The sequence below is a fragment of the Chiloscyllium punctatum genome, chromosome 25 (assembly GCF_047496795.1).
Source record: "Chiloscyllium punctatum isolate Juve2018m chromosome 25, sChiPun1.3, whole genome shotgun sequence".
NCBI lineage: Eukaryota > Metazoa > Chordata > Chondrichthyes > Orectolobiformes > Hemiscylliidae > Chiloscyllium > Chiloscyllium punctatum.
In genome coordinates, this window is record NC_092763.1 from 71,014,230 (window position 1) to 71,032,530 (window position 18,301).

At 43.4% G+C, this 18,301-nt stretch overlaps 1 protein-coding gene across 2 annotated transcripts; it reads left to right on the plus strand.

The window, feature by feature from the left end:
• Positions 1-2,982: 2,982 nt before the first annotated feature.
• On the plus strand, positions 2,983-18,056 carry LOC140496053 (ankyrin repeat domain-containing protein 46). 2 transcript variants are annotated; one of them, XM_072595529.1, is made up of 4 exons: positions 2,983-3,372; positions 12,129-12,287; positions 16,295-16,354; positions 16,596-18,056. In XM_072595529.1, the coding sequence occupies exons 1-4, from the start codon at positions 3,062-3,064 to the stop codon at positions 16,810-16,812; spliced, it is 747 nt and encodes a 248-aa protein (XP_072451630.1). In that variant the 5' UTR covers positions 2,983-3,061; the 3' UTR covers positions 16,813-18,056. The 2 variants fall into 2 exon arrangements, with proteins under 2 accessions (XP_072451630.1, XP_072451631.1); XM_072595530.1 differs by lacking the exon at positions 16,295-16,354 and having other exon boundaries at positions 2,985-3,372.
• The last annotated feature ends 245 nt before the right edge of the window (positions 18,057-18,301 follow it).

An 18,301-nucleotide genomic window follows, 5' to 3' on the forward strand; every position in this document is an offset into this window, starting at 1 on the left:
ACCTCTCCCTATAGCTCAAATCCTCCAACCTTGGCAACATCCCTGTAAACCTTTTCTGAACCTTTTCAAGTTTCACAACATCTTTCCAATAGGAAGGAAACCAGAATTGCACGCAATATTCCAATGGAACAGACTTCTGTCAAGTGCTAAAGTTTGGATTCATATGAATGTCAGTCTAAATACTTGTCAGTTTTAATATGACCAGAGAGAAAAGAAATTTCCAAATCCCAATTAAAATAAAGAATAAAACAGCATCTATGGAAAGAGAAACAAAGTTAATGCTTTAAGTTCAGTGACCCCTCTTCAGAATGCAAGTTCATCTTTGATAGTGTCTTTGCAAATAATCTTCAACAGTACCTTCTGTACCCGTGGTCTCTTGCACCTCTGAAGAAAAGTTCAGCAGATGCCATTGAACACCACCTCAACCTGTAAGTTCCCTCTGAGTTCGTCACCTTCATGACTTGGAGATATTTTCAATCAAACTGTTCTGACACACCTCTGCAGCAAGTGATTAGGCTTTCTTGACCAGAGGTAGGGATGTTACCAATGCACCACAGGAGACCTTCCATGTTAATACTGTTTCTCTTGCCACAGATGCTGCCATACCTGCTGAGTTTCCTTCAGCATTTTCCTTTTATTTGTTATGACACAACTTTGATGCAGGTGGAACTTGAACCTAGATTTCCTGGCGCAGAGGTAGAGACACTACTGCTGCACCTTAAGAAACCTACTATCGAGACTTGGAACCGCATTGCCATTCCTTCACTGTTGTTGGATCAAAAACCTGACACTGCCTCCCTCATGAGGTATGACTATGGGCGGCATGGTCGCTCAGTGGTTAGCACTGCTGCCTCACAGCGCTACTGTATGGAGTTTGCACATTCTCCTCGTGTCTGTGTGGGTTTCCTCCGGATACTTTGGTTCCCTCCCACATTCCAAAGATGTGCAAGTCAGGTGAATTGGCTATGCTAAATTGTCCATAGTTGTTAGGTGCATTAGTCAGAGGGGGTGGGTTAATCTTCGGTGTGGACTTGTTGGGCTTGAAGGGCCTGTTTCCACACTGTAGGGAATCTAATCTAATCAACCTCAAGATCTACCATGGCAGGGCAGCTCATCAGGCACTAACCGCGGAGCAATTAGAAATGGGCAATGAATGTCATTGGTACCCGCATCCAAAGAACAGATAAAACAAAAATGAAGGCGAATGACCAAATATATAAGCTCGATACAGGGGCTGAGTGGGAAGTATGTATTTTGTCCCACTGGGGTCAGAGTCCCGGTGTTGACCGGGCAGGAAGATCTCTGAGAGTCTTGCACTCCTCAGGGATATGATCGCCTACGTGCAGGACAGGGGGGTGGACACCTGCCTCATCAGCCTGGACCAGGAGAAAGCCTTTGACAGGATATTGCATACATACATGAGGGATGTCCTCTCAAAAATGGGCTTTGGGGAGGGAATCGGAAATTGGATCAGACTGCTCTACACCAACATTGTCAGTGCAGTCTCAATCAATGGGTGGGAATCAGATAGGTTCCCTGTAAGATCTGGAGTCAGGCAGGGATGCCCCCTCTCACCCGCCTTGTTTGTGTGTTGCATAGAGCCATTTGCCGAATCCATCAGGAAGGATGCGAGCCTGAGAGGGGTGACTATTCCTGGCAGCGGAGGCCTGCAGGTTAAGGCCTCCCTGTACATGGATGACGTCGCTGTTTTCTGCTCGGATCCGCTGTCCGTGTCCACTCCAATTCGTTTGGAGATCAAAGATGGACCGGGTCCGAAGAGACTCAATGTACAAAGACCGGTGCAATGGGGGAAAAAACACGCCCAATGCCACCCTCACCCTGATGGCCACCTTTGCGTGCGGCTGCATCAAGCTGTGCGTGGATCCCCGGTACGCAAACACCAAGTGTCACTACGTACTGAGGTTCTACCTGTCCCCGGTGTTGCGAAGGATGGGCCTGGCCTCGCTGCCGCGGAACGCTCCAAGTAGTTGGACCGTTCCGTATCACCTGTCCTTCATGGAGAAATTTATGAGGAAAAACACCTTTGACCACAAGTCCATCAGGAAGTGGTCAGCACGTAGCGTCCTTGAGACCCTTCGGGAAAAGGAGAGGGCGGATCCTGTCGAGCGGTTCCCTGAGCAGACTGTCAAAGCCATTTGGCAGAATGCCTCATCGCCAGAACTTTCCAACAAGCACCAAGACGTGGTTTGGCTGGTGGTGAGAAGGGCTCTGCCTGTGAGATCCTTCATGCACGCCCGGATTCTCTGCCGCACCGCACGCTGCCCTCGAAGTGGCTGCGGTGGGGACGAGACTGTCACACACCTCCTTCTGGAATGTGCCTATGCAGAGGAAGTCTGGAGAGGAATGCAGTGGTGCTTGTCGAACCAAATGCAGTGATGCGTGACGCGGGACTCCGTGCTCTACGGCCTGTTCCCCGGGACTCACATCGAGACGAACATTAACTGCACCTGGAAGATCATCAACTCGGTGAAGGATGCTCTCTGGGCGGTCCGAAACCTGTTGATCTTCCAGCTGAAGGAGTTGACCCCGACTGAGTGTTGCAGACTGGCACATTCCAAGGTCCAAGACTACGTGTTGAGGGACGCGCTAAAGCTTGGGGCAGCTGCCGCCAAGGCGCGGTGGGGAAAGACCACCGTGTAACATCGGCCTGCCTAAAGAAGAACAGGGGGCCCATGCGGACGTTTTTTGGGCTCTGCTGATGCCTCAGCCAAACATGTGCATAAGATTGAGAAATGCACAGACCTGTATATGACAATGATAAATTCGAATCTGTGTTTGTAAATGTGGACATATGTATGGCATGACCAAATGTACAGACCATCAAATCATTTATGAATAAAGTATATTTTTGAAATAAAAAAAAGTTGTCTCGCCCTCCTCTTGGATGGAAAGGCGGAAGGGTTGGGTGCTGGTACATACATTAATTTTGACCTCTTGCTGCTGCCGTCCTGGGCTCTGAGTCTGCGCAGTTGGGTTGGGGGGAGGGGACAGTACACAGTCCACACAAACACAGAGCCAGGAGGAGGAGGAGGAGGCTGTCATGTCGTACGTGTTTATTAACGATTCCTGCCAGACCGGGGTGCCGCTGCTGCAGGCCTGCATCGACGGGGACCTGGCGTACGCCAAGCGGCTGCTGGAGAGCGGCTTCGACCCGAACATCCGCGACGGCCGAGGCCGCACCGGCCTTCATGTGGCCGCCGCCCGCGGCAACGTCGACATCTGCCGCCTGCTGCACAAGTTCGGGGCGGACCTGCTGGCCACCGACAACCAGGGCAACACCGCCCTGCACCTCTGCGGGCATGTGGACTCCATCCAGTTCCTGGTGTCCAACGGACTCAAAATTGACATTTGGTGGGTCCGCAGCGAGGGCTGCCTTAGGCTCTGGGGTTAGACTGGATCTGACTGGGGTCTGGGTGCGGGGCTGGAGTGGTCTCTGAGACGGACAGGGGTCTGGGTGCGGGGCTGGAGTGGTCTCTGAGACGGACAGGGGTCTGGGGCTGGGGCTGGAGTGGTCTCTGAGATGGACAGGGGTCTGGGTGCGGGGCTGGAGTGGTCTCTGAGATGGACAGGGGTCTGGGGCTGGGGCTGGAGTGGTATCTGAGACGGACAGGGGTCTGGGGGTGGGGCTGGACTAGTCCCGGAGACGGACTGGGGTCTGGGTGCGGGGCTGGACTGGTTCCGGAGACGGACTGGGGTCTGGGGGAGTGCTAGAGTGGTCTGTGAGACAGACTGGGGTCTGGGTGCAGGGCTAGAGTCGTCTCTGAGATGGACTGGGGTCTGGGGGAGGGGGGGAGAGCTGGAGTGGTCTTAGAGACTGACTGCAACCTGAACAGGACTGGAGCGAGAGCTGGACTACGCTCTGGAGTTAGACAGGTTCAAAGTGGGCTGGAGTGGTTTTGGAGTTGGTCTGGGTCCTGAAGCTGGGGTGGGTCTAGACTAGAGCAAGAGCCAGTCTAGTTGTGGAGCTAAATAAAAACCAAAAGAACTGCAGGTGATGTGAATCAGAAACAAAAACAAAAGTTGCTGGAAAAGCTCAGCAGGTCTGGCAGCATCTCTGCAGAAATCAAAGTTAATGTTTCGGCTCCAGTGACCTTTGTTTTTGTAGGTATGGAGTTACACCAGGGCTGGAGCAGGACTAGGCTGGGACGAGAGTTGATCTTAACTGGTCTGGAGATGGATCAGGTCTGGATTGGGGCTGGCTTTATCTGGCACTGGGTCTGTGAAGGGTTGGCACTGCACTGCTTTGAGCAGACCAGTCTACCGTCGTTCAGACGAGAGGAGATTGGTCTGGTTTGGGTCTGAGGAGAAAGTGAGGTCTGCAGGTGCTGGAGATTAGAGTTGAGAGTGTGTTGCTGGAAAAGCACAGCAGGTCAGGTAGCATCCGAGGAGCAGTAGAATCAATGTTTTGGGCTGGAGTCCATCAGGAATGAGGCTGGGAGTTTCTGGGGTGGAGAGATAAATGGGAGGGGGGTTGTGGGGCTGGGGAGAACGTAGCTGAGAGTGCAATAGGTGCATGGAGGTTGGGGGGGAAAGATGATAGGTTGGAGAGGAGGGTGGAGCGCATAGGTGGGACATCTCATGAGGACGGGACTGAGCTGGAAGGTTGGAACTGGGGTAAGGTGGGGGAAGGGAAATGAGGAACTCTGTTTGGACCTGACCGAGGCTGCGTTTGGTGATCGCAGTGGAGGGGGTGCAGAGGAGATTTACCGAGATGTTGCCTGGGATGGAGCTCTCCGCTTTGTGGAGAGACTGGATAAGCTCGGGTTGCTTACTCTGGAGAAGTGAAGGTTGAGGAGGAACCTGATAGAAGAGCATTAGATTGAGGGTTTTCTGTCCAACTTCAAATCACCATGGTATTTTTTTCAATCTATTCCCCACCACCAGTAAAGGCTATGAGGGCATGTACAGGGTGATTGGAAAACAGTTGTTTCCTTTAGTTGGAGCATCAGTAACAGGGGGGCATAATTTTAAAGTGAGAGACAGGAGATTTCCTGGGGATTGGAAAAAACTTCTTTTTCTCCCAGAAGATGGTGAAAATTGGGAATGCACTGTCAAGGAGAGTAGTTGAGGTGGGGAATCCTCATTTTTGAAGTTCTTGGATGAGTACTCAGAAGTGTCATAACATTCAAGGCTACGGTCATTGTGCAAGAAAGTGGGACTAGTGTAAATGGTGTTATGTTTTTGGCAGTACAGACGTTGGACTGAATGGCCTCTTTTGCACTGTATGATTCTATGGACTTGGACTGGGTCTCAGCTGAATTGGATTTAGGCAGGGCCGAGTCTGCCAGATAGACTGGACTCTTGGAGATGGACTGGAGTGTTGGCTGCATCTGTGGAGAGAAAACAGAATTAACATTTCAAGTCCAGCGATCTTACAGAACTGAAGAGGGATCACAGGACTCATTAACTCTGTTTCTTTCCCCAGATGCTGCCAGATCTTAGATTCTCCAGCCATTTGTTTTTTTCAAGTTAAATGGAACGTGAAAACAAACAAAAAAAAAAGTGCTAGACATACTCCAGTCAGGCAGCAACTATAGAGAGAGACTGCATGAATGTTTCCAATTGAATTGACCTGTCATCAGAATTCTGTCCAGCATTGGCTGATTTCTGATGAAAGTTCATTTGACCTAAAATATTAGCTCTATTTCTCTCTCCAGAGACCCTTCCTGGCTTAATATCTCTAGCTCTTTTTTTGCTTTTATTTCAGATTTTAAGTATTGCAGTGTTTTGCTTCTGTTGCAGGCAGACAAAAGCTCAATTCAGTGCATTATTCAAAAGGCAACTAATGCTAACAGTGCAGTGTTCACTCTGTACTGCAACAAAGGTATCAGCCTTGATTGCTGTACTCTCGTCCTGAAGTAGGTCTCAAAACTAGACGTTGAGTTTCAGAGGCCAGTCTGCTACAACTTCAACTACAGCTGACTTCTCAGTTGATTTGGATCATGGCTCATCTTTTCTGTTATCACCTGTCTTGATTTTACCTTCATCAAGATCCTTGCTTTAAAAAAATTGATCAATCTCCAGTTTTCGGTTTTGAGGTGACAGTCACCTTCCAATCAGTTCGTTTGAAGGAAAGATGTTTCCAGGTTTGCACTGCACTTTGTGAAGAAGTGCTTCCTGACACTATCCCTGCATAGTCTATCCCTAATTTTGAGGTCATGTCCCCTTTGTACTGCCTTACCAGAGATAATTGTTTCTTTCAATCTACCCTATAAATTTCTTAAAGCACCCCTAAATCTTGTATACTCAATGAAATTTTGACCTCCTCTATGCGGCCTATTTTTTTTTTTGACTCTTTTGGTGCCAGTGTCATTCTGATCTCTGTGCTGCGTAGCCTCTGAAGTCAGTTGAATCTTTGTGAGGCATGGTGTCCAAAAATGAACTTGCTGGTCCGAGCACAGGCTAACTAAAGTTTTATGTGCAACTAACCCATAACTTTTACTGTTTTGTATTCCGGCTCTCTTGAGATACAAGCCTGCAGTCCAAAAGTGTCTCCCTAAAAGTATCTGAAATATTTATTGAGCTCTAAACATTTTACTAGATACTCATAAGGCCACAAGTAATATAAATGAGCAATAGTAGCTCATTCAGCCCATCAAGCCTTTGTGTCCATTCAATGATATCATAACATCAATGATATCAATATATTTCATCTGGTGAGCTTTTGTTCACTTATTATCCTAATTGAATCCTTGAGCAGACTGTGTCATCCTCAACTCCATTTTCTTATCTTTTCACCCATAACCCTTGATTCCCTGACTGATTAAAAATCCTTAGCTGACAAAATGGCCCTGCCTCTACATCTCTCTGCAGTGAAGAATTCCGCAGATGCATTGTGCTCTGAGAGAAGAAATTCCTCTTCATCTCAGTCAGGTGGCCCCTGACTCTGAAATTATTCCCTCTGGTCCTAGACATACATTCAAGGTAAGAGTGGAGGAAAAGAAACCTGTCTGCATCTACCCTGCCAAGTCCCTTAAGAATTTTGTATGTTTCAATCCGGTCACCTCTCATTCTTTTATATTCCAGTGAGTTCAGGCTGTACAAACCCAACCCTCCCCATTACCTGCTGAACTTCTGTTCTTGCTTTTTGTGATTTGTGCACAAGGATTCCCAGATGCTGTAGCTTTCTGCAATTTTTCTTCAAGTTAAATAATATTCAGTTCCTTTTCTTCCTGCCAAAGTGCATAATCTCACATCTTCTCACAATATATTTCATCTGGTGAGCTTTGTTCACTTTTTATCCTGGTTGAATCCTTGAGCAGACTGTGTCATCCTTACCACTCGACTTCCCACTTAGTTTTGTGTCATCCACAAATTTGGTGATCATACCTCCACTTTACTCATCCAAGTTTTAATATCCTTTCAAAATAATTGTGGTCCCAGCACTAATCCCTGTGGTACTCTCTGTCTTCATTTATTTTACAAATTATTAATAGGCCATTGAGAGCAAAAGGCTTGTGACTGTTCAATCTTGATCAGGTCCCTATTTGCTTTTGGATAAGTTGGTAATCCTTTTTTTAGTGGATCCTTACTCTGCAAGAGCAGCTGTTGGTGTCTCAGTAGGTCAGGCAGCATCTGAGGAGAGATTTAAAGACATGTCACATCAGACTCGAAATATTAGCTCTCTTTCTTTCCACACTTGCTGCCAAGTCTGCTGAGTTTCTACAGCATTTTCGGTTCTTAGATTTCCAGCATCTGTTTTATATTGCTGTTGGTATCTCTTACTCTTGTGAATTTTGCAGTATAATTTAGCCCTTCAAAAATAATTTTGCATGCCACTAACATTTCATAACATGCCTAACAGCCAAAACACTGTACAATGCTTATTTATGAAGCATCTCTTTAAAAGTGATCTTTTGAGGCACATCCGGGCTGACATGTCAGGTTTATTATACTAACGTTTACAGCATGTTTTATTCACTGAGGCATATTTTAATATGCATGGTTGAATGATCTTTTAATTGTTGCAGCTCAACAGTTTGTTTTGCTTGAAATTGACATTATGGCGGCTTGTGCCAATCGTCTCTCCATGGTTTGTTTATGGCCTTTGTGATTCTGGGAAGAGTGGATTTTCTTTCCTCATCGTAACCGATGTTTACTGAGTATCAGTGACAAATGTGAGAGATTCAGGATGCCTGAGGCAACTCAATTCTGGTGCTTGTGGGCAGGAGGGGAATAGTGGCAAAATTAGTTCACCCTGATTTAAAAAATTAAATTGTTTGCAAGCAATCCAAAACTATTTGTAAATTAACAAAGCAATTGTAACTCTGTACCATGGATGCGCACAGCAAGCTGTGAATGATGTGCACCACTACTGCTGAGTATTGCTTTGTTTACACCATAAAAATAATATAGGATGAGCTGGTGTTACATGTTTACTCTCGATAGGTTAGATGTTATTTGTATTTCCAATTTAGTACAACACAGCTTCTGAGACCAGGTTCAATGTTGCACTCGTTAATTTGGCACTGCAAGAGTGAGTGCATCGGGGCATCAGTTGAAGCTGTTTGTTTGACATTGGTAACATGTTGTATTTGCATGCTCTGATTTGACTGGCTTAAGAGCAGACAACATTGAACTCTGGCGCTGAGCTCTGTCAGACACCAGCTTTACTCTAGACATTTCGAACAGTAGCTAAAATGCTTTTGGCATGAAGATTGACAATGTAACACCTGAGAGAATGTTACACACTATTACGCTCGAGCATGTTTCTCAGCAGGTCTTTATCAGCCTCACTATAGTTGACTCAGCTCTGATTTTTATGGAACCCATTCAACAGAGCTAAGACGAAGGTTAATTCCAACCAAATTTCTGTCTGCAGTTTCCTGATGTTTTTCTTGGGGACTTTGGCTTAAACAAATTGTGCTATTTACTTCCATGGTCACTACTTTGATATTGCCATGTATTAATTTCATTCTTTCTTATCCTGTTATAGTTATTACTATATTTCTGCGCTTCCACATCATCAGCAGTTTTATGATTCCATCTTCTTGCTCTTCATCCTTTTGCTTCTTGTTGACAGCATCCTTATACCTGGGGCTGAACTTTATGCTGAGGCTCGAGATGTTTCTTCCCACCCAAGGAAGGTCAGAGTTGCACAGATGCTCAACAAGGCTACCTGCAGCCATCCGCTCTTCCACCCACCCCCACCCCCACCCCACCCGCCATCCAATCGTTTTTCACCTCTTTGCTCATCAAGAATATGTACTCTGGTTTTGAAATTGTTCCAAGATTCTGATTTCACTGTCTTTTAAGGGAAGAGAGTTCCAAAGTCTCTTGATCCTCTATTGGAAAAGATTTCTTCTAATCTTGGTCTTAGCTGTGTTGTTGGATCTGTAAAGGCTGTTGAGTTTTTTGTTTGTCAGAGCGCCTGCTTATCCTAGCAATTTGAGTTTATAGATAAGCAAGTCAAAATGTGCAAAGGCAAAAGAGCAGAATTGCTCAATAGTTCAGCTTCTGTAGAGAGAGCGGCTGCCTTTAATGCTTTACGTAACCTTTGTAAGAAGGCAACAAGGATTACAGAACAGGCACCTCTATACTTTGTTTTAAAGAAAACTTCAAGCCGAAAGGGTTCTGTTTGAATCTATTTCATGTCTGTCTGAGATGATTACAATATAACATTGTTTTGGGAATTCACTGGTTGTGAAAAATTGAATTGTCCTAGTTGGTCGGAGAGTTATATAGGCTTCAAGAACAATAGTTTAACATTTCTTCTTCTGGACATTACAGTGCCTGTTAGGTTTCAGTATTTTTTTCCCATCACAATAAGCAGGGGTACTGGTGACCCAGGCGGAATCTGTTGGTGTGGGAGAACAAGTTGATGTTTTGTGAAGTAATTCTGTCAGAATTAAGAGCTAGCTGGGATTTAGTTTTCTGTCTTAACTAAGCTTTCTCTTCTTGAAGTTGTTGGAGCTGTTTTATCTTGTCAGTGACTTGTGTTTTAATTTCCCTACCTCTTCAAAAAAAACTTTTTTTCCCAAATATTTGTATTTATCTTAGTTCTTTAAACCTTTGGGTATTCTTGCAGCTTTAGTGTGTTTTTATTCATACTTTTATCTGAGTTAAGTAATGAAAGTAACTTCCGTTTGCAGAGTACCTTGTGCAACCTCAATGTGCAAAAGTGCTACCATTACCAAATAACTATATTTGAAGTGTACTGACAGTTATAATGTAGAAGATATGTCAATTAATTTGCACATAAATTCTACAAAGAGCAATGAGACTGATTTTTTTTGTATACAATATTGATGGTAAATATTGGCAAAGGTAACAGCTCACCTACTGTTCTTTGATACAATGTCATGTGATTGTTTAAATCTCTCTGAGCAAACAGTCAGGGACTTGGTTTAGTATTTCATCTAAAATATGGTACTTTCGGTAGTAAACCACTCGCTTGGCCCTGCACTAATTATTAACCTAGGTTTCTGTGCTTAAGTCCATAAAAGTATAAAGTATAGGAACAGAATTAGGCCATTCGGCCCATTGAGTCTGCTCTGCCATTTGATTATGCTTCTCCACCTCATTCTCCTGCCTTCTCCCCGTAACTCTTAATCCTCTTACTAATCAAGAATCTATCTATCTATCTTAAATACATTCAATGACCTTGCCTCAGAGGGTTGTGAAGGCCATGTGTTCCACAGATTCTCCACCCTCTGGCTGAAGAAATTCCCCTTCATCTCTGTTCTAAAGGGTTGTCCCTTCACTCTGAGGCTGTGCCCTTGGGTCCTTGTCTCAAGTTTGATGTAATCGAGCAACCACCTTTCTCAGGACAGATTGCTAACTGCTTAGTCATGGCTCGTGGAGGTGATCAGTTTTGCATACATTCCCTCCTTTATTTGTGAATTTGTTTATATATCTTCTCCACTCATTCTTTTTCTTCTTGAGGGACTGAATTGCCCACCCTTGTTCAAAGTGGAGAGTGTGGTGCTGGAAAAGCACAGCAGGTCAGGCTGCATCAGAGAAGCAGGAAAATCAATGTTTCGGGCAAAAGCTGTTCATCAGGCTTTTGCCCGAAATGTCGATTTTCCTGATCCTCGGATGCTGCTTGTCCTGCTGTGCTTTTCCAGCACCACCCCCTCCGTCCTAATCTGCAGTCCTCACTTCCACCCTTGTTCAAAGCCTATTTTACAGAAAAGTTATGAGTTGAAACATCAACTGTTTCCACCACAGATGTTGACTGACATGGAGGCAATTGATGCAGATTAACCATCCTTGTCAATTATCTAATCTTAAAATGTGGTTGAACGTTTCCTTAGCCTGATATAATTATAATCTAGATATGTTTGCAACCTCCATTAGCACAGTTACATCAGGGTCCTACAAATATTAATTTCACAGTTTAGTTCTAAGTGAAAATGTGTGAATTATGCCAGTCTCACATCCTAGAGACTGCAGTTCTAACTCTTGAAATGCAACATCTTTTGATAATTGTATGGTCAAACAGTGCCTGTATTTGAGGATACAAAATGGCAACCGTCCATCCAGCTGCTCAGGTCATCATTTCATTTTTCTTACAGATGGTTGTAACAAGGCAAAGCTCCCTTACTGCAACTGCCTTTGATTAAAAAAAAAATCAAAGGCAGTTGCAGTAAAGGAGCTTTGCCTTGCTGCAGCCATCGGTAAGCTGTTCTGGATTGATTGTAAAGCACTTCACTGGTGAGGGCGTGAAACAAATATCAAGCAAGGTCCAAATTGTGGCTGACAGTTGATGTTTCAGAAACTGTGTCAAGAATGTGTTGCTGGAAAAGCACAGCAGGTCAGGCAGCATCTGAGGAACAGGAGAATCGACATTTCGGGCATTAGCCCTTCATCAGGGGTGCTGTAGGTTGTTTTGTGTGGGCTTGGAAAAGTGGCAGTTATGTTTTGATGTTTTTCAGTAACAAAATGTAGCAGAGTGTATAAGAACTAAGCTTAAATGTATGTTTATATTTTCCGCTTAATCTTTAGGATTATGCCTGGATGGAATATTGTGCTGTCGTTCTGAAATTATGCATGGAAAGCCATTGGTAGCTGTGGCCGACTTTTACTCTTTTAAAAATGGTTACTAGAAGCAACATAACTCTTGAAATATTGGAAATCATTATTTTATGTTCTTTTTGTAATTCAAGCAACCATCATGGCGCCACCCCACTCATTTTGGCAAAACGTCGAGGAGTGAACAAAGATGCCATCAAGTTGCTGGAGTCCTTGGAGGAGCAAGAGGTGAAAGGATTCAACCGTGGAGCTCACTCGAAATTAGAGATTATGCAAACTGCAGAAAGTGAGAGGTAAACATTGAATCTGAAAAATCTGAGCTGGAAGAATAATTTTGTAAGGTGTGAGTTAAAATTCTTTTAACATACTGATTAGAATATACATCTTTACAAGATTAGCTTTTGATATAGAGACAATTGCATTGTTTAAGGCTACCTCGTCTCTGTTCTTCGCAAACCAACTCTGGTGTGGTAAGACTTTTTGTAAGGATTTGAAGCTCTTCCTGATCTTCTGCCAAATCTTAACTAAAACTGCTGTGTGCTTGGTCCTTCGAAATATGAATAATCCTTGCCAAGTCCCCTGAATCCCGGTTCCGCATGAAATTATGCACCTCCTTCACTCATTTGATAGCTCCACTGAGATCAGAAATCTTGTATGTTGCATGTGCAAAATTAGCAATTTTGCAAAACCTATTTCTTGCTTCTTGGTTTCTGTTTCGCCTGTTATAATTTTGAGATGTGATTTATACTGCCTCCAAAAGAATATGATAATTAGGTATTTTGGATTACAACTTGTAGAGTAAATGCCCCACTTGTTGGTTTAGCTAACAGCAAGATCCCAGTTTTGGTCCTTGTCTGTATCTTACCTCAAATAGAACTCTGGTACGTCCTTGTGTTGGCTACAGCACAATGGGGTCGAGGTATGTAGAAGTTAAGGAGTGATTTTCATTCTGCTTTTTAGGGATTGATGAGATAGGGAGAGAACCTTTCTCTGCTGGTGGGAAAGTCCACAGGACAAAGGGTCATTAATGTTAAAGTTTGAGCTGGATCATTCAGGAGGGAAGTTCTGGCGCACTACTTCATGTAAAGAGTAAAGATTCTGTCAAAGCTATAAATTCTAGCTTAGTGATTAACTTAAAATCTAAGATGAATAGACTTTCGCTAGTTAAGAAAATTGAATTTGGATACAGGTCAGCCATGATTTCAGTGAATGATGTTCGAACAGGCTTGAAAGGCTGAATGTTCAGCTGCTGTTCCTATATAGTGAGGGTGAGATTGGCTCAAGTATCAATTCAGTGAACCTAAATGAAAATTAGGAAATGGAAATCTGATGTGAAACAAGTGAAAACAGAGTTTGTCTGTGTTGTCTGTTACAGTTGAATAGCATAGTCAGTCCTCATTGTCTTGATTTAAAAAAAAACAAAGAATTGTAGCTTGAAGAAGTAGTTTAATCATACCCCAATGAGACAGCAGAGGAATTAGGAGTGGGAGTAGGCAACTTAGCCCTCCCAGCCTGCTCTGCTGATTAACATGACCGTGGCTGATCTTATCCTGGTCTCAACTGCACTTTCCTACCTGCTCCCCATAGGCCTTTAACTTGCTCTACATCAGAAACATACCTATCTCTTTCTTGAATCTGTTGATTGATTCTGCCTCTACTGCACTGTAGGGCAGTGAGTCCCAGAGATTCACAACCCTCTGAGAGAAATGGTTTCTTCTTATCTTGGTTGTGAACCGATCTCCTCTCACTCTACATCTATAACCTCTTGTTTGAGACTGTCTCACAAGGGGGAACATCTGTTCAACGTCCACATTATCAATCCCTTTTGGCATTTTACATATCTCAACCATATCCCCCATCGTTCTTCTGAACTCCAGCAAGTACAAGCCCAAGCTATTCAAACATTCCTTTTCTGTCAGCCTTTCCATTCCTGGAATTAACTTGGTGAGCCACCTCTGGCTGTCCCTAGTGCCACCTCTTCCTCTGTTCCAGATGCGGTCTCATCCAATGTCTTATATCATTGTAACATCACTTCTTTACTTTTATAATCCAATCCTTTTGCAATAAATGTCTGGATTACATTTGCCTTGCTTACTATATGCTGCACCTGCATGCTCACTTAATGTGGTCAATGTGCAAAGACACACAGATCCCTCTGCACTGGTGCACTTTGAATCTGCTTTCAATTTAACTAATAATTTGTCCTTTTATATTTCTGGCCAAAATGGACAACCTCTCACTTATCCACATTAAACTCCATCTGTCAGATTCTGGCCCATTCCTCTAGCCTACCAATATCAATCTGTAAACTCCTTATCTTCTCATCCCTGCTTACATTCCCGCCTATTTTAGTATCATCCATGGGTCAACCCCATTAAGCATTGTTGGGAGAAAGGATATTAAAGGAGCAGTAATAGAATTTCACTGTTGCCGTGTGTGGTTTTTTAAAAACTGGCATTGATGTTCATATTAATCTACGTGTTGTAAAGTAGGCTTTTGAAATCATTTTTATTTATATAATTGAAGAAATTATCTACGATTGAAGCATAATTGTAGCAGAATCTAGGTATAAGGTGCTGTGGTACAGTGGTACTTTCTCATGGCAGGTATACAAAGTAAAAGCTGTGATGCTTAATCTTATCTGCTCGTTTCTACCTAATCAATTGATGTTTCAACTCATAACTTTTCTGTAAAATAGGCTTTGAACAAGGGTGGAAGTGAGGACTGCAGATTAGGACGGAGAGGGTGGTGCTGGAAAAGCACAGCAGGACGAGCAGCATCCGAGGAGCAGGAAAATCGACATTTCGGGCAAAAGCCTGATGAACAGCTTTTGCCCGAAACATTGATTTTCCTGCTTCTCTGATGCAGCCTGACCTGCTGTGCTTTTCCAGCACCACACTCTCCACTCTGAACAAGGGTGGGCAATTCAGTCCCTCAAGAAGAAAAAGAATGAGTGGAGAAGATATATAAACAATGGAATCCCTGATCTCCGTTTCACACAATCGGAGATCCTGTGGATGTAGTGTACCTGGACTTTCAGAAAGCTTTTGATAAAGTCCCACACAAGAGGTTAGTGAGTAAAATTAGGGCGCACGGGATTGGGGGCAAAGTACTAGATTGGATAGAGAATTGGTTGGCTAATAGGAAACAAAGGGTAGTGATTAACGGCTCCATTTCGAAATGGCAGGCAGTGACCAGTGGGGTACCGCAGGGATCCGTGCTGGGACCGCAGCTTTTTACAATATATGTAAATGATATAGAAGATGGTATCAGCAATAACATTAGCAAATTTGCTGATGACACAAAGCTAGGTGGTAGGGTGAAATGTGATGAGGATGTTAGGGGATTACAGGGTGACCTGGACAAGTTAGGTGAGTGGGCAGATGCATGGCAGATGCAGTTTAATGTGGATAAATGTCTGGTTATCCACTTTGGTGGCAAGAACAGGAAGGCAGATTACTACCTCAATGGTATCAAATTAGGTAAAGGGGCTGTTCAGAGAGATCTGGGTGTTCTTGTCCACCAGTCAATGAAGGCAAGCATGCAGGTACAGCAGGTCGTGAAGAAGGCTAATAGCATGCTGGCCTTCATAACAAGAGGGATTGAGTATAGAAGCAAAGAGGTGCTTCTGCAGCTGTACAGGGCCCTGGTGAGACCACACCTGGAGTACTGTGTACAGTTCTGGTCTCCAAATTTGAGGAAAGACATTCTGGCTATTGAGGGAGTGCAGCGTAGGTTCACGAGGTCAATTCCTGGAATGGCAGGATTGCCTTACACGGAAAGACTGAAGCGACTGGGCTTGTATACCCTTGAGTTTAGAAGACTGAGAGGGGATCTGATTGAAACGTATAGGATTATGAAAGGACTGGACACTCTGGCAGGAGGGAACATATTTCCGTTGAAGGGGGAGTGCCGAACCAGAGGACACAACTTAAAAATACGGGGTAGACCATTTAGGACAGAGATGAGGAGAAACTACTTCACCCAGAGAGTGGTGGCTGTGTGGAATGCTCTGCCCCAGAGGGCAGTGGAGGCCCAGTCTCTGGATTCATTTAAGAAAGAATTGGATAGAGCTCTTAAAGATAGTGGAGTCAAGGGGTATGGAGATAAGGCTGGAACAGGATACTGATTAGGAATGATCAGCCATGATCATATTGAATGGCGGTGCAGGCTCGAAGGGCAGAATGGCCTACTCCTGCATCTATTGTCTATTGTCTATTGTCTATTATAGTGAGTTAAGGATTGATGCTTCCCCACAGGAGGGGAAGTTGTTCCCTAACTACTCTCTTGCATCTTCTAGCAAGCAGGAGGCTCAGAACAGTACCATCAGAGGCTGGGAAACAGACCATCAGCCCCTCAGGTAAAGTTGGTGTGTGGCTTGCTGAGAAAACTAATTTGAACCTATCTACACAAAAAAACAACTCTTGTCTTTTTCATTTGATTTTAAGAAGTTAAATAACATTACTTGAATCCTGAATGTAACATTTTCTCCTTGGTAATCCAAGTGAAGGTTTATAAATAATTTATTTTTGACCATACTCTTAAGTTGTTTTGATGAGCTAAATGCAAATTTTGTTTCTCTCTTTTTTTTCTCTCTCAAGTGCGATGGAGAGCCACTCGCTCTTGAATCCAAACCTTCAGAATACGGATGGTGTCCTTTCTAGCTTCCGATCCACCTGGCAGGAGTTTGTGGATGATTTGGGCTTCTGGAGAGTTCTACTACTCATTATCGTAATTGCACTGTTGTCTCTTGGCATTGCCTACTATGTCAGTGGTGTCCTGCCCTTTGTAGAAAACCAGCCAGAACTGGTGCATTAAAACCTCAACACTACCCAATGTAACTAAATACAAGTCTGATCCATATTGTCTGTATTAGAAGACGAGAACGCTGACAGACCTGTCGGCTTTGGTAGTTGGCATTCCAGTTATGAGAGCTTGTTTGCTACCAAAACTCAACGCTCCTAATCTTGGCATCTGTTTTCATTTTTCAGGCTTAAATTTTGGTTTTTTTTAATTACAGCCAGTAAAATAAATAGTTTTGAGAATATCACACTAATAAAGTCAGGATGTGGATTTAAGCCGAGTAGTGAAAAGTAATCTGAAGATAGAACTTCATACTGGGCTTAAGTTGTTAGATGCATATTTTTGCCACTAATTGAATTCCTTATTTGTGTTGTGTACAGGCAGAAATATCTGTTGAAATGTGTTTTGTTGTCTAGGCCACAGGTCCATTCTTTAAGAAACTATAGCAAATCACATTCCTGATGTGTAAAAGTTGAATAACTTAGAAATAAGGCTTCATGTTTTAAGATTAATATTGATCATAATGAAGGAATGAAATGAACATAGACATAAATAACTGAAATATTTTGAAAGGGGGTCAGAAAATGTAAAAGTCTTGATCCACATCTTGTTTTGTGACTTCAAATGTTTCTCAGTACCGTCCAGAAAAAAAACATGTAGAACACACATTTATGCACTTATACTTGTAATGAAATCAATTTTACATGTATTCATGGCAATTGTTATATTCAGTATAATGCAGTAAATACTAATTACATAAACTGCATGCTCTTGTATTATTTAAAGAAGTGTGTAACCTTTGCGTCGATCTTCCATAAGTATATATTAGTGCTATATATTTGAAGTAGTGAACTCCAAAGAAATGAGACTCCACAGACATTAATTATCTGTGTCAGAGTTTGTCAGCATTTAATGATTGGTACATTTTAAACGGTTGTGTCTGTGGCCTGTGTCTTTTGTTGCAGGTGCCTACTGCCACACTTGAAGCAGTTTGTGGCTAGTGGGCACCGACGGGACTGAAGTGCAAATTTTCCAAATGCAAAACAACATTTCATTTCATTCCCCAGCATTCTTTAAAGTTACTCCTAAGTACCCCCAGTGGGCTGTCGTCTTTTTATTTTTGTTTAGTTAAATTTTGTTTTTTTTTGCAAAAGAGTACAAGAGACTTGAAGTGACTTTTCACAGCATTCATTACTAAGGCAAGATGGCGTTTTGGCAAAGCTAACTTGAACAGCAACCAATAAATGTGTTCCGTTGCATATCTGTGTCTCGCCTGAAGTTGCTGTACTATTTCTTTATAAATATTGAAGTGTGGCCAGCCTTTCTGTAATTTAGAATCATAGAGATGTACAGCATGGAAACAGACGTTTGGGTCCAACTCACCCATGCTGACCAGATATCCGAACCGAATCTAGTCTCACTTGCCAGCACCCATCCTGTACCCCTCCAAACCCCATCCAGATGCCTTTTAAATGTTGCAATTGTACCAACCTCCTTTACTTCC